The 16,447-nt window shown below is 41.1% G+C and overlaps 1 protein-coding gene across 6 annotated transcripts in view; it reads left to right on the top strand.

Moving 5' to 3' along the window:
* Znf148 (zinc finger protein 148) overlaps positions 1-16,447 on the top strand; it is a 121,407-nt gene that overhangs the window by 93,897 nt on the left and 11,063 nt on the right. The window contains exon 8 of one of the 6 annotated variants that reach the window (XM_021228032.2): positions 257-1,678. The exons of the other annotated variants lie outside the window; for them this stretch is intronic. Within the exon in view, the coding sequence (XP_021083691.1) occupies positions 257-339 (83 nt within the window). The 3' untranslated portion in view covers positions 340-1,678. Of the gene's footprint in view, positions 1-256; positions 1,679-16,447 lie in introns of those variants that run through there. 6 annotated transcript variants of the gene reach the window in all.

The following is a 16,447-nucleotide window of genomic DNA, read 5'->3' as shown; positions in this document are numbered from 1 at the left end:
TGTGGGGGTGGGGAGAGAGAGAGTTGGTAAGTCAGTAGAACTGTAGGTTTTATACTTCAATGGAATTGAGAATGCTGATGAAAATACACTAACATTGAAAAGATTAAGCTCTTTATATTTTTCTGTATCACTGCTCAGTTAAGTAGTTTCATAGTATGTGCAGAATTTGTGAATGCGATTCTTAGATTCTTGGACATGGTGTCCAATTGAAACAACCTTTGTTATCAGTAACTTCCTGCATCTTTGTTGCCATCAGGAAGAAGCCTGAAGGTGACTGTTCTGATGCCACTCAGTGCCAACTGTGCAGCGTATCTGTCTGCAATTTTGGTTTCATTTTGAGACAGGGTCTTGTTCTCTATCTAAGATGGCCTGGAACTCAAATCTGTCCTTATGGCTTAGCCTCCTGAGTGCTGGTGTTATCAGCATGAGTCACTATGCCTGGTTGGATGTTCTACGCTTTCAAATACTATTTTGAATATCACTAAGTAAACACCACTTTCATATATACAGTGGAAGAACAAAATGTGCAGATTTTATGTGGCTAAATAGTTTTGAAATTTCAATGTAATAATAAAGCCATCAGATAAAAGGTGACAGTAGTTAAATATTTTCATGCGTTGATTAGATTTTGATGATTTACTCATTCAACTAGGGATTGATCCCACAATGTTTTTAGGTACTAGGAGTACACAGACTGTATGGAAGGGTCTTGTGTTTTCTTTTGTTTTGGAGATAAGAAACATATAAATAAGTATGATGTAATTAAGTGTTATAGGTTTCTTGAGAGTTACTCAGGGAAAGCCTCAGAAGAACCACTGAGGCTAATCTAAAGTAAAACCAGTGTATGAATGGGATCTGAAAAACAGGACATCATGCTTCTCCTTACGTCACTCTAATCCTAATCCTGACATTCACTGTGGTGAACTCTTAGCCCTGGTCACAGTCTTATAGCTCTGTCCTCGTTTCAGCCCAGCTCCAGGCTGCAGCCTCTCCTAGGCAAGCCAAGGCAGCAGGGAGGAGAATGCAGGCATGCTGGGTCAGCACTCTCTAGAACCAAGCCACCCAATGGTGCTCCTCACTTTTAGGCTGGGCCTTATGAAAATAATTTTAAAAATCCCCCACAGGCATGCTCACAGATCAACCTGATCTGACAGTCTCTCATTAGGGCTCTCTTCTCAGGTCGTCTAAAGTGTGTTACGTTGACTGTTAAAGCTAAGTCACACCTACCGATTGAGAAAGCACCTGTGCTAGGCTGGATTTGAGTATGACGAGTAGTTTATTGAGAAGTCACTAAGTAGCAGGGACTGTCTTGAAAGGCAGGAGGTATTCCTGTCCCCATTTTGCTGGTCCCACATTTGTATTGGGAAGTGGAGAGAAGCTGAGGACTTCCTTAACTTTCTGCAGTGTGGTCAGTGACATGGCCCAGACTACAGCTCAGGCTCCGTCCTGTCACTCAGTCAGTTATGTCTTACATTCTCTGTGTGTTTAGAAGGAGTGGAAAGCAAAGACCAGAGTCCTTGAGTTACCAAAAAGCAAAAACTAAACAAAACAAAAAACCAAACAAACACAAAACGAAACAAAAACAGCTTAGAAGAACATAAGGACTCCAGAGGAATTACAGCAAGGCAGAGTTACTAGGATTTCTTCTCAAAGAAACCCCCTCCCCCTCCCCTACATACGTGTGTGTGTGTGTGTGTGTGTGTGTGTGTGTGTGTGTGTGTGTGTGTGTGTGTCTGTCTGTCTGTCTGTCTGTCTGTCTGTCTGTCTGTCTGTGTTACAGTACATACCCGGACATTATATAGAGAACAACTTTCTAGACTTGCTTCTTACCTTCCATCTTATTTTGAGGCAGTCTCTTTTGTTTCCGCCATTGTGTTTTGTATTTTAAGCTCTTTGTTTCCGCCTCCCATCTTGCAATAGGAGGACAGGACTTACAGATATGTACTACTGCATCTGGCTTTTATGTGGGTTTGGGTAATTGAACTCAAGACAGGCTTGTACTGCAAGCACTTTTACCAACTGAGCCATCTCTCCAACTCCAGAAGTTTCTTTTGAAGGAGCACTTTCCTTTATTCTATTGTCCTTCCCTTTGCCAGTCCCCCATCACATTTCCTATCAGGAACCAATAAAAGAGGAACCAATTTTTCTTCTTTACTTAGTATTCCATTCCTTTTGTAGATTGGTTTTAAGGACAGGAAAATTTTTTTGAAATCATATTACCTATTTTTTAATACATATGAAAAGTATCTCTGCTCTGACGTTCTACTTTGCTTTCTATTGGCAAACTCCACGACCAACAGCAACCAGTAACTTAAGGCAGGAACCTGGAGTCAGGAACCAATACAGAGACCACAAAGCAATGATGTGGTCCTCTGGTTGCTTCCTTTGGTTTGTCAGCTACCTTTTTTATACAGCCCACACCTACCTGCCCAAGGATGTCACTGTCCACAGTGGGCTAGACCCTCCAGTCTTAGCAATTAAGTAAGTGCTCACTGATGTGCCCACAGGCCAAGCTAATGGAGAGTTCCTCAAGTGAGGGTCCCTCTTACTGGTTATGTTTAGGTTTGTGTCAAGTTTATAAAACTATGACATATGCTCATCTGCTTTTCACTTGTTGAATCAGAAATGAGTTACCAAAGGATAGCTGATGTGAGATAGTGCAGTGAGATGAACTGTCAGTTTTTGTTTCTGTGTAACCCTGACTATCCTGGAACTCACTTTGTGCTTTGTAGACCAGACTGGGCTCGAACTCAGATCCTCCTGCCTCTACCTCCAGAGCTGGGATTAAAGGTGTACACCGCCAAGCCTGGTTCGGAACCATTAGTTTTTAAACTCCATCTTCTTTACAGCCCTTTTGCATCCTGGTAGACTTCATTACATTGTCTCCTCCTGATCTCCTGCCGCCCAACCTATTCTCTGCTCCATTTGCAACATGAACAAAAATCATTACTGGCTTGGCTGATTGGACAAACAATATGCTATTTTCTGGGACTCTGGTAAAGCTAAGAATATAGCTAGATTTGGCTTTTCTATTTCAACATTTTAACCCACCCTGGATTGGTTATCACTTAAACCTATTCCTGATACTAGGCCTGTCTCTGCTCAGCACTGTTTTAGGGAAGAAAATACTTTGCTATCTAGACGCTAATCCCAGAGATTTTGGTCCTTCTGGACTAGAGCCCTGAAAACTCATGCTATGAGTTTCCTTGGGACAGCTGTTTTGAGCACTTCTGAGAGATGTGCTTCTCTTTAGGAATATTGCAGGCCCTTTACTGTGCATGTGTTTTTGGGGTATGAGCAAGGAGGTGAGGCCCTGAGGCTGAGGATGAAGACCGTGACTCCAGAACTCCTACTTGGGTATACGCTTCCTCGACACTGCTGCTGTCCCTACCCCTGGTGGGGTTTACTTCTGAGCAGGTGCCTTATATGAGGTACCTTTTTCTCTGCGAGTTCAAAGCTGATCTGGTCTACAGAGCAAGTTCCAGGACAGGCTCCAAAGCTACAGAGAGAGAGAGGGAAGGAGGGAGAGAGAGACAGAGACAAAGACACATTGGAAAACAGGTTGATCTTCTTCTCTTGACTATAACACATTAACAACCATGCTAAGCCCCCACCTACCTGTCCTGTACATGCACACCTATACTCCAGCAGCCTACCCTACCCAACACACAAACCTACACTCAGCTGCACCCACACAAACACCTCATCTTTACAACTAAGGAAATTTAAGTTATAAAACAATGTTAGTCATTTGCTCTAATATATGCAGCTGGTTAATGACATCAAGTAGCTCCTCTGAGTTCATGCTGTTAACCAGTTGCTATTGAAAGGGTATATCAAACTCAAAAGAAAAATTGAATTGGCAACTTTTGCTTCTAACAATAGAGGCTTTTATTTTGTTCATTCAGGAGCACTGACAGTACTGCATCTGGCCTACAGCCTATGGGTAATTGGGTATGGTTGCCTAACATGAAATCTGTGGAGCAGATTGTATCCAGAATGGAGTGGACAAAGAGAAGCAAGATGGGGAGGGTGTAAATGATCATTCTAACTAGGCAGGAAGAGTAGGTAAAGAAGGAATGATAAGGAAAATTGATTTTAGAATTATATTGACTAATCTTGATGTCAGGTTAACGAGTATCGGATTTCTTCTATGAGCATTACAAAGCATGAAACATTGAACTGCTATGTTTAGAAGAACAGTGGAAAGTATGGCAACTGCTTGGGGGTATTTTGTTATTTGTAACTAATAAGAGATTTCACTTATAATATCCAGATAATTGTAAATGCATTAACCGTATTTATCTTTAGTATTTTAACCCCTAATTTTCAGGAAAAAAAAGATGTGCAGATTTCTCAAACTTAGTAAATAGCACTTGTTTTGTAGTTACCTCTGACAATATGACAATAGAAGCTTTAGAAACCAGTGTCAGATTTTTTTTTTTTTTACGAGACAGGGTTTCTCTGTATTGTTTTGGAGGCTGTCGGTCCAGCCTGGCCTCGAACTCACAGAGATCCGCCTGCCTCTGCCTCCCGAGTGCTGGGATTAAAGGCATGCGCCACCACTGCCCAGCCACCAGTGTCAGATATGATTAATGCTTCTCCCCCCTTAAGCTCAGACATTTGGAGACCTCTTCGACTTCTGCATGTGAAGTTGCCTTTCTCATAGCTGTTGTTTTATTGTGTCAAAGCTTGGGTTAAGTAGGTTTAGATTGGCTGACGATGACTTCCTGTTTGTCAATGAAGTTTTTAATAACATTTAGCCTTAAAATTCATGTGTTATTTAAGTTTTTGACCAAAAAAAATGTACTGTCTGGTTTGTACGTAATCATGGTGAAGAAGGAGAGTTAGAATCATTGAGTAAATGTAAGCTCTTATGAGGTTGTTCCTGCTGCTCTGAATTCTTTGACAATCTTGCATATCATCTCTGCCAAGTTTCTGTTTATTTCCTAAAAATACTTTAATGCCATCATTTCAGCCCACATTTGATTTTTTTAAAATATCGTATAATTTGTTTTGCCCTTGGGTTTATTTTTGGAGAGAGTTTAACTTTTTATTCTCCTTTGTCTTAAACTCTTGTTCATAGGTGGATAGAATGGATATGAATGGCATTTAAGAGGAAGAACAAATATGGGTGAATTTTATTAACAGTTTAATGCAAAGAAAATGAAGTCTAAACATATAGGGCAGTGATTTCCAAACCCCCACCCACCCTCTGACAGCAAACTTACTTTTTGAAACATATTTTCAAGTGAAATCCAGCATTGAGAATTAACAGAGAGCAAGCCCTGACCTTGATCCCCAGCGATAACAATGAAAATAGCAAAAGGTTTAATGGTTTTCCTTAGCTCTCGATAAGTCAGTAAATGACACCAGCTACTACAATCTCTTTCTTCCTAGTGATGCCTCAAACACCAAATGTGTGTGAGGAGGCTATGGGTGTAGCTCAGTAGTAGTACAGTGTTTGTCTAGAAGCAGCATGATCCCAGGGTCAGTACCTAGACTACAAAGAAAAGGGTTCCTCACCCCACCCCACCCCACCCTACCCCACTTCATACTCCTGTAGTCAGTTTTCTCACTTCTAGGACACCATAGGTGCCCTATAATTGGATACGACTCTGACAGTACTTGAGCCACAAAAGGACCTGAACAAAACTGCCCTCTCTTCAGCTGTAGTTTTAAGTCCTGTCACCTGTGCTTATGACCCCCTACTTCAGTTTTGTAATTCACAGAACTCAGAAAAGCCCCTTTCCTTGTATTTACCACTTTGCTGTAAACAACATGGATGATCAGAAAGATGCAGGGTGAGTCTGGAAGGGTCCACAGTTGGAGCACACACTCTCAGTGTGTTGGCCACTAGAGGTGCTCTTGAGTGGTATTCAACTTCATGTGCATTGGTATGAAGGTGTCAGATCCCCTGGAACTGGAGTTATAATAGTTGTAAGCTGCCATGTGGGTGCTGGGAATTGAATCCGGGTCTTCTGAAAGAACAGTCAGTGCTCTTAACTGCTGAGCCATTTCTCCAGCCAGTTCACGTAGGAGCTTTTAAGGAGAGTTTGATGAAAATTGAAGGCTAATCAAGGCCTGATCTTTTAGATGAACAGCTTCACCTTGTCTAGAGTTTCACCAAGAGTCAGCTCAGTAAAACAGATGAGGCTTCTCTGACCCAGGAAGTTCCCAGGAACCTAAGATCTCTGCTTCAGGGACAGAAGACACTTACTACGCCCATTAGACACTGTCAGGAATCAGAGTCAAAGACTGAATATTGGGGCAAAAGATGCTGCATAATTAACAACCACTCAGAAAGATATGGGACCATCTTACACTGTACTGGGGTTGTTGGTGGTCCTTTGCAAGAAGTCAGTGCTGAGTTACTCTGGAACATATAGTCACATACTTTAAGTGAATGAATGCCATATTGAGTTAAATCTCATTGAGCTTTTTAGCTTTCTTTTAAGACTGTTGTCAAAAAGTTGTGGAAACGTTTTAGTCTAAGCGGAAGTGAATCAAGTTGTGTTATAACTGATGGTGGAACAGAGAAAAGTATTTGGTGGGTTAATACAAAGCTTGGGCAGTAGAAGCCATTTAAAGGTGGACTTTTCATTAGAAGTAGGAAAGTCAGCAATGAGATTTATTTGTTCTAGCTGTGATCCTGCCTTTTATTTTTTTATTTTTTTGGTTTTACGAGACAGGGTTTCTCTGTATTGTTTTGGAGGCTGTTGGTCCAGCCCGGCCTTGAACTCACAGAGATCCACCTGCCTCTGCCTCCCGAGTGCTGGCATTAAAGGTGATAAAATTTTAGTGGGAGGTTTTTTTTTTTTTTTGACATTTATATATGTGCGCGCGCACGCGCACACACGTGAGCGTGCCATTGAGATTTAAAGGCAGCCCTCAGGAGTGGAACCGTTCCAACATGTGGTCCTCAGCCTTTACATTATGCATACAGTATTTTCGATTACTCCTGGGATCACCAAATCTGTTTACTGTCTAGTCTTCGTAGGAAAAATTTGCTGTCTCAGTTCTACCCTTACTCTCTCAGTTCTTAGGCCTCTGCTTTGTTGATATTCTGATTAACTTTTTCTCCTTCCCTTCCTTCCTTCCTTCCTTCCTTCCTTCCTTCCTTCCTTCCTTCCTTCCTTCCTTCCTTCCTTCCTTCCTTTCGTTCATTTTATTGAAACAGCATCTCACTGTGTGCCTCTGGCTGGCATGAGACTATGTAAACAAGGGTGACTTTTGAACTCAAAAGAACCACCTGCTTCTGCCTCACAATGTTGGGGTATTACAGGTGTGCGCCACACAGACCCCTGTCTTTTATTTGGTCGCACTCATGGTCCCTCCTTACACTGATGGTTGCTTAGGTGCACTGTCCGTGACTTCTATTCCTGACATTACGTCCTGTCCTGTTTGCTCACACTGTTAGCACTTGGATTTTAAGAGTCCTTTTCTCCACTAGGATCTACAATTCAGTGATTCTGTCTCTTTTCTAACTTTTTGTTGCTGTGACCCAAAACAGCTTGGTGAGGAAAAGTGCTTCTTTTCAGCCTACAAATTATAGTCCACCATCAAGGAGAGCCAGGGTAGGAACTGAAGCAGAGACCATGGAGGCAGACTATTTCTTACTGGCTTGCTCCCCTTAGCTTTCCCATTTATTTCTGTACTGCTTGTGTCCACCTGTCCAACCGTGAAACCACCCATAGTGGACTGGGGCTTCTACATACATGAGCAGTTAATACTGTGCCCCGCAGACACGCCCACAAACCCATCTGATGGAAATAGTCCCTCGGTTGAGGTTTCCTTATCTCAGGTTTGTCACATTGAGAAGTGAAGCTAACTGACATTCTGCTTTGTCAGTTTTGACATACAAACATCACTTTAAACTGTAAGGCTTCCTTTCTTGTTCTCAAGATCTCATATTAATATGAAGTACTTTTTAAAAAGTCACTCTTTTAAAAATTCCAATGATTTGAAAGTTCAAAAATCTCTTTTAAATTTAAATATCCAAAAAGAGTTATATTTTCTTATTCCAGGAGGGAAGATCTGGAGCACAGTTAAATTCAGATCATAACAAAACCAGAGTCCAACAATGTAAATAGTGTCTGACGTCTGGGACTAACTCATGGTCTTCTAGACCCCAAAGGGACTGAATAGTCGTCCCTCTCCAGCTCTGTCATCTTCAGCACACAACAGCTTCTTAGGTAGGCTCTGGTTAGCTTTGCTCCACCCCTCCTGCTGTTGTAGTTGGTTATCCCATGGTTCTGGCATTTCCAGTATCTCAGTAGCAACTGAGGCTGTACCATCCCCAATGACCTTGGCTTTTCTTCTGACCATGCTGCACTTCAGCTTCTACATGACCCCTTCAGTACTACGGCTTTCATGCCACCGCAACCAAAATGCACGTGATACTTGTCTTTGGTCCCACTGTTTCTATACTCAGCCCCGAGGAATACTTTCCCAGAAGACTTTGCTGCAGTGGTGCTGCTGTCTTGTTACTCACAGCTGACCCAGCAAACCAGCATCCATTGTCACAGCGAGGCACAGGTTTGCTTCAATGATGCTGAGCTCTTCTAATTCTTCAGTCCCAACTGGCCAGAAATTGGTGTCATTAATTCAAAATCTAACACAAATGGCCCGACACAGACTTTGCTTCCTTCTAAAGCCAAGCCTCCTTTGTCTGACTCTCACAGGTCTTCTGAACTCCCACAAAACTCCCATAGAGTCCTGAGCGCTTGATGGCTTTTCCATCTCAGAATTCCAAGTGTTTGTTTCCTCCCATGAAACACTATGGTCAAGCCCTTCACAGCAATGCCTTACTGACTAGTAACAGTCTGTGTTCCAGCTTGCTTTTCTATTGTTGGTATTAAACGTTTTGACTAAAAGCAACTTGAGGAGACAACCCAGAACATGGTCTTCTAGGTAACAGTGCTTTGAGGGGAAGCTCCTGGCAGGGGGACCTGAAGCAGGGACCCTGGAGGAAGGCTGCTTTCTTTCTGCCTTGATTAAAGAAAAGAGCCTACCTGCCCAGGTATGACACCACCTGCAGTGCAGTGGTTTCTTCTGTTAATTAGTAAATAAGAAAATGCACTTCAGATAAATTCTGTCATTTATCATAGCTACTTCCTTGCTTATATCCATATCTGTTGCCCTTTAAAAATGCTTTTAATTCTTATTTTTTATGTATATTGGTGTTTTTGCCTACATGCATGTCTTTTCACCACTTGCAGAAGAAGGCATCAGATTACCTGGAACTGGAGTTATAGATGGTTGTGAGCCTACATGTGGGTGCTGGGAATTGAACCTGGGTCCTCTGGAAGAACAGCTAGTTCTTGTCCTTATAAGACTTTTTTTCCTTATAAGACTTTTTTTTTTATGTGTGGCTAGGGTCCCAGGGATTGAACTCATGACTGTGATCCTAGGCAAGCACTCTACTACCAAGAGCTCCGACACCACCTCTCTTGTTTATAGTACTTACTTGACTGAACTTTAATTTAAGTTCAATATAATTGTGTATTTTTGTTCATTTGACTTGGGCTAAAAAAAAAAGCTATGCCAAATTAGAGTCAATTTGCTTTACTGACATTTTGTTTTTACATGTTTCTTTTGTAAGAGGACAAGAATGGTATGTGTATGCTACAGCTCATTTGTGAAGGTCAGACAGCTTCCATGAGTAGGTTCTCATCATGAGTGGCAAATTCAGGTTGTCAGACTTGGCAACAAGCATCTTTGCCCACTCAGCCATCTTGCTGGCCCCATCAATGAGGATCATTGAACAATGGGTTCTGAATGCCTCCTGTGAATGGTTTCTATAGTTCGCTTATCTGGAATGGGTCTGTAGTTCAGTTAGTGGACCATTTCACCATCTGTTGCTGTAATGAACAGTATTTATGTATTATCCTGTATCTATTTCTTCATAGCATGCAGCAGAGCTGGGTAGTTGGACAGAGAGCGTATGACGCTTCAAAGCCATGTTTATAATGTGTGTGGTTTTGGTTTTTTAGATGTGTTGAAACTTTTGTTTTGTTTTGAGACAAGGTCTTACTATCTAGCTCTGGCTGTCATGGAACTCATTATATTACTAGGCTGGGCTCAAACTCTGAACAGAGATTTGTCTGCCTCTGCCTCCCAGGTGCTGAAATGAAAGGTGTGTGCTATCACTTCTGGCTTTACATAGTTCTGTTAAAGGGAAGTCTTACCACCTTTTTGTCTTAAACATGTTTGTTCTGGTAGAAGCTTCACCCCAGCCCCTAGCATCCATATACCTTAAGAATATGGAATGGTTCTAGTAGAAGTTCGCCCCCAAGCCCCTTCCCCATCTCTCTCCAAACCCTGCTGCATCTCAGAAAGCCTGTCAAAAGATGTCCTCTCCCCAGAGATGCTCAAGACCACTCCCACAGGGTATTTAAACTGTCCCTCAGAAAACAGAGAGGTGATTTTTTTTGGTCTTTCTTTTCCGACTCCTCTCTGGGGGGCTGGAAAGTCATCCAGGAGTGTTTTACCCATTAAACCTGGACTTTTTCTAATTCAGTGGATTTGGATTGCTGTGTCAGTGGAGAGGCTTATGGGGTACAGAAACTTTTCAGTGTTTTCAGACTTTCTCCTTTCTATAAAACCTCAGCATTCTGCCCTTTCTTACTTTTGGTTGATTGCCTACTTACTGTGTAGTGGAAAAGATTGGGTTATTCAGACATTGAGATAAATTCCTAACACTGCATGTATTCATCCACATGTTGGAATTATTTTGGTAGAAGATGAGCTAATAGCCTTCCTCTGAATGATGACAATTGAGATTAGGTAAAGTTAGCAAAGGTCTGCAAAATCAGCATGGTAAAAGGAGATAGAATCACTATGTGCAAGGTTCTGTGGAGGCAAAGGATGGTTGACATCTAGCAAGTAGTGAGTAGAATAAACAGGAATGATGAGGAAGAGTTTGGGAAGATTTATTGTATTTTACAGACCATCTGAGGCTTTTTAGTGATTTGTGTAGACATGGGTAGAAGTAGCTTATTATTATTATAAATAGTTTTTTATTTATTTGGATTTTTTCTGTGTAGCCCTGGCTGTTCTGGAACTCACTCTGTAGACTAGTCTGACCTTGAACTTAGATCCTCCTGCCTCTGTCTCCCAAGTGCTGGGATCAAAGGTGTGGACCACCACCACTAAGGCAATGGAGAGCTATTTTCATTTTAGAGGAGAATATATGTTGAGCTCAGATTTCGCAAGATTTATATAGCAAACAATGTTGCCACTTTTAGTGTCAGTTGTCCATCTTTGTAAACATGCCGTATATTGACGGGGACATTCTGTCCATTTTTACTGTCATATTTGATAGTGTGCATTCTCTGTCTCTGTGGCTTTGCCTCTTCCAGAATATTATTTAAATGAAAATGTATGGTGTGTAGCCCTAAATGTGATTTCTCTCAGCATAGTAAGTTAGAGAGTCTTTGTGTTTTTGATGAATCAATAATTTGTTCCTTTTTCTTTGCTTTCCATTTTATGGGTATAAGCACTTGTTGAGGCATATTTAGAATTTTTTCCAATTGTAAAAATTGCATGCATATAGGGTCTGGAGAGATGGCTCAGTGGTTAAGAGCACTTATTGCTCTTGCAGAGGGACCCAGGTTCAATTCCCAGCACTCACATGGTAGCTTAAAACCATCTCTAACTACAGTTTCAGGAGATTTGATACACTCTTCTGACTTCCACGGGCACCAAGTAGGCACATGGTTCATGGGTAAGCATGTAGGCAAGCACTCATATGATGAAATAAATACAATAAAATAAATATTTTAAAATTTGCATACAGCTTTTTGGTGAGTATGTGTTTCATTTTTGAAAAATATCTTACAGTGGAATAGCTGGTCTATATAGCAAATGGACATTTAATTTTATAAGAAGCCAGTAAACTATTCTAAAATGATTGTGCCATTTTACATTTTTATAGTAGCTGATGAGTTTTCAATTTGTTCTGCTTTGCTTATTTGGTTTTGAGACAGGATCTCACTATATAGCCCAAGCTGGCTTCAAGCTCATGATCTTGCCTAGCACTAAGATTACAGGTGTGTATCACCATGTCCCACTTGATCTGCATTCTTGACATTGCCATATGTATTTTGGCTATTCTAGCAAGTTTGTACTCTGTATTATTATTGTATTTTAATTTAAAATAAATTTTGCTTAATTTTATGTGTATGAGTGTTTTGCTTACAAGTATGTCTGTGCATCATGAGATGTACACCTTGTTCTTACAGAGACCAGAATGGAGAATTGGATCCCTTGAAATTAGAGTTGAAGATAGTTGTGAGCCACCTTGTAGGTTCAGGGACTCAAACTCAGATTCTATATAAAAGCAGCCAGTGTTCATTTTCATTTTCCTAAGGACCTAAAAGGTTGCTCATCCTTTTGTGTTCTTACCTTCATTGACTTAGTGAGAGCGACATGTTTGATTCTCTCACTCATTAAGGAAAATTATGTTATTTTCTTACTGTTAAGTTTTGAGATTATCAATTGCATAATTAGTGCCAGATTGATGGAAAAGACTTCATTTAGTCTTTTCCTGGATAATGTAACAATGTTATTTACTATTAGCTTTGTGTTTCTTAATGTGATATAAAAAAGGATGATAACAAATTTACATTAATATATTTTCGGAGATATATAGAAATGTAAGTCTAAAGCTGACAGATACTAGGTTTTGTTTGTCTTCCTATTGTAATTGGAACATGTAAGAAAAGGTTTAAGCCTAAGTTTTATTATTTAGTACAAAACCCAATAATTTAGGTGAGTAACTCTGGTTTAGTGTGTCTGTCCCCACCCCCCATGACTGTGTGTTGAGGCTTTTGAGGGGTCACCATCTAGTGTACTAGACTTGAAGTATGGCACTGGTCTTCTCCAGTGGCTCACTTGTGGCCCTTAAAGACCATTACCAGCACTGCCTGGACTCTGCAACTAGCAACAGCTTCTGCAATGTGCTCTACTACAGAGGGGCTCTGACTTACCTCCTCTCTGGCTGATGACAGATGGGCCTGCCTCTTCTTTGGGTAGACCACTTCACAGCCATGGCCTCAGCGTCAAAATCCCCTGAGCACTTGGCAGAATGTCCCAAGACCTCCAGCACCCAGTCAACCAGTTCAGTGCCAGGCTGGTGCCAGCCCTTGTCTTGACCTGGCAAAACTACCAGCTTAGGCTTTTGTGTTATTAGGCCAGAGCCATGCCAGAAGCCTGGCCCTGTAAAGCAGGCAGGGACAGTATTCAGTGGACACTGGGGGGTGGGGGTGATGGACAGATATGACACCTTGTCTTTCACTGTGCTGTTTTGGCCCTTTAACCTCCTTACACAAACATAAAATGAAATCCTAATGAATCTCCCCCTGCAAAAGAAACAAAATGTCATTATATTATTTTATATATAGATATGATACAAACTTACATTTGTGTATCATATATTTTTCTAGAAATGTAGTTAAGGTTTATTTTTTGTTTTGAAATCCAACTGAAGCATTAAAGATAATTTAAATTGGCCATTTAAATTGGTGGCATATTTCTGAAATCTCAATATTTAGGAGGCTGAGGCTAGAGAACTACTGCAAGTTTGAGGTCAGCATGGCCTGCATGTCATATTTTAGCCAGGGCCACAGTGTAAGACTCCATCTAAAACAATATGAATAAATAAATATGGGAAACACAATTGAATTTAAAACTTCATTGAAAAATGTTTTGTGTATGACTATTTTATACTTATAATTGTATAGAAAGATTCATGCTATATTTATAACTAAAGTGCAATTACCACTTTATATGTAATTACATTGTAATCTCAGTTAAAGACCTGAATTTGTGTTGACTAATCTGAAAGTCAATTAAAAATCATGAACATTCACTCCTCTTAGAAACAGTTCTAAAAAGTTTTACATGTACTTTTTAATACTGTTGAGCTTTGATCCCAAAGACTCTTTTTTATTGAAAATAGTTTTTTTATTCATATAGTATATTCTGATCACAGTTCTCCCTCCCATTTCTCTGATCTTCCCTTCCCTCACCACCTGTTCAACTCCCTGCCCTCCCTTTGAAACAGGGCTTCTATGTACATACATCAGGCTGACCTTGAACTCACAGAAGTTCACCTGTCTCTTGTCTCTCCTGTGCTGCGATTAAAGATATGCACCATCATGCCTAATCTTTTTCTCTTGAAAACAAAAAGCAAAGTAATATAAAACAAATGGGGGAAAATCATAGAGGCTCATACACACAGAGAGACACAAGCACACACAGAAAACCCACTTTAAAAATTGGAAACCATTAATATATAAGCAAAAGAACAATAAGGCAAAAAGTGTAAAAATCCCATCCACCATCCCTTCCCCCCCCCCCCAACCCCAGACAAGGGTCTCTCAATGTAAGCCCTGGCTGTCCTGGAACTCACTCTGTAGACCAGGCTGGCCTTGAACTCACAGAGAGCCACCTGCCTCTGCCTCCCAAGTGCTAGGGTTACAGGTGTGCGCCACCATCATGGGGCTTAAGTGATTTTCTTATCGCTGACCAGAGACTATAGAGATTTAAAAAAAATGAGGCAGGGAGCAGGATATAGAGGAGATAGAATCTAAGAACGGGAATAAAAACATACGAGGGTCTAGGCTTAGTGTGTAAAGAGCTTGCTGATAGCTGACCTACATGGTGAAGGAGAGAACCGACTGCAGTTTGTAGTAGCTGTATGTGTGCACCTATCAATGCATATGCACACATAAAAAACCCAAATAAGGTAAATACTGAAACAGCTGTGTGATAATTTATGAACCATGGTAAGCTTTGGATGTCTGAAAGTTTAAAAGAAAAAATTGAGAAAAAATAGGAAGGAATGAGTGTTTTTGGAGTACCATAGTCTTGGACTTGTGGTAATGTAATCTAGATTTAAACTGACCTGCTCTCTTGTGTGCTCTGAGGGAGATTGGTTCCTCTTCAGTAGATGAGGCAGGAGGCACGTCAGCACTCTTGGGGGGGGGTGGGCTTTTTGTTTTGTTTTGGAGAGGAGGTGCACTAGTTACTTTGTGTTACTGTGATGAAACACCATTACCAAAAGCAATTTATGGAAGATGGAGTTTATTTTAGCTTATGGTTCCTGAGGAGAGTCCATAATAGCCGTGGGGGCAGGGCAGCAGGCAGCCGAGTGAAGAGGCAGAAAGTGAACTGCAAGTGTCTTGAGGTTATAAACCAGAGGTTTCAGCCTGTGGGGCAGGGCTCCTTGGGTGTTCGAATATCAGATGTCCTGTACCTCAGAAATTTACCTTATGATTCATAACAGCAAAATTGCCGTTATGAAGTTATTTAGTGTTAATAGGCTTAGGGGCTTTATACCAGTATAGATATACTTATTGTATAGCTTGGCTAATAGAAAACTGAGGTGTAAAACCTGGTTTGGTGACATACTACTTCAGAGGCTGACAGTTTGAACCCAGACTGCACAGTGTAGTAAGACTTTATGGAGGGGGGGGGGCGGAGGGAAGGGGGGAGGGGTGGGAGAGGGATGCGAGACGATGAGAGAGAATGAGACTATGAACATGGCTGTGTTTATGTGTGACCAGTAGTTCTCATCCTGTGGTCATGACACCCATGGGGGCTCCACATGCCAGATAGTCTGCGTATCAGGTATGTACATTACTATTCATAGCAGTAGCAAAATTACAGTTAAGAAGTAGCAATAAAATAATGTTACGGTTGGAGGTCACTACAGCACGAGGAACTGTATTAAAGAGTCACAGTGTTAGGAAGGTTGAGAACCGCTGCTATAAACCCACAGCCCACCCCAAGTGGTGTACTTCTCCAGCAGGGCCACACCTCCTAAAAGTTTCATAAGCTCTCCAGACAATATCATCAGCTAGGGACCACGTGTTCAAATACCTGAGCCTCGTATCATTTCTCAAACCACTATACAGTCTTCCCAGGCTGGTCTCAGACTTGCTATATATCTGAGGATAGCATTAAATTTGTGATCTCCCTGCCTTGAGGGCTGGGCTGACAGGCATGCGCCCTTACCTGGCTCACATTTCTCAATCAGAGAGTATGGTAGCCTTTAGGTTACAGGTGGAAATAACAGCCTGGAAATTAGAGTTATCAGAAGGAAACTTTAAAATGTAAACTGTCAATAATGTATTTTAGAAAATAGATGAAAAATGAATTTTACCAAAAAATTGCATCCTATGAAAAAGAAACATGGAAATTCTAGAATTTAACAGTATAATAAGTAGCATACCATACACGCTTAATGGAGGAGTAGAGGCCATAAAAGAGATTAACAAGTTGGAAGTCACTGAGAGAAAACAGCATAGAAAACGGGAAAACAGATGAGCACTGGTGGAGAGTTATTTACTTGCGGAAGGACACCGCTGGGGAGTGGACTCCTCCCACACAACCATTAAGGGCCAATAGGTCCTCAGAGTGTGGTGGGGCCTTATGAGCT

The sequence above is a fragment of the Mesocricetus auratus genome, unplaced genomic scaffold, assembly GCF_017639785.1.
Source record: "Mesocricetus auratus isolate SY011 unplaced genomic scaffold, BCM_Maur_2.0 Super-Scaffold_100008, whole genome shotgun sequence".
NCBI lineage: Eukaryota > Metazoa > Chordata > Mammalia > Rodentia > Cricetidae > Mesocricetus > Mesocricetus auratus.
Note: the sequence above shows the minus strand (reverse complement) of the source record. Positions and strands in the feature narration are given on the sequence as shown.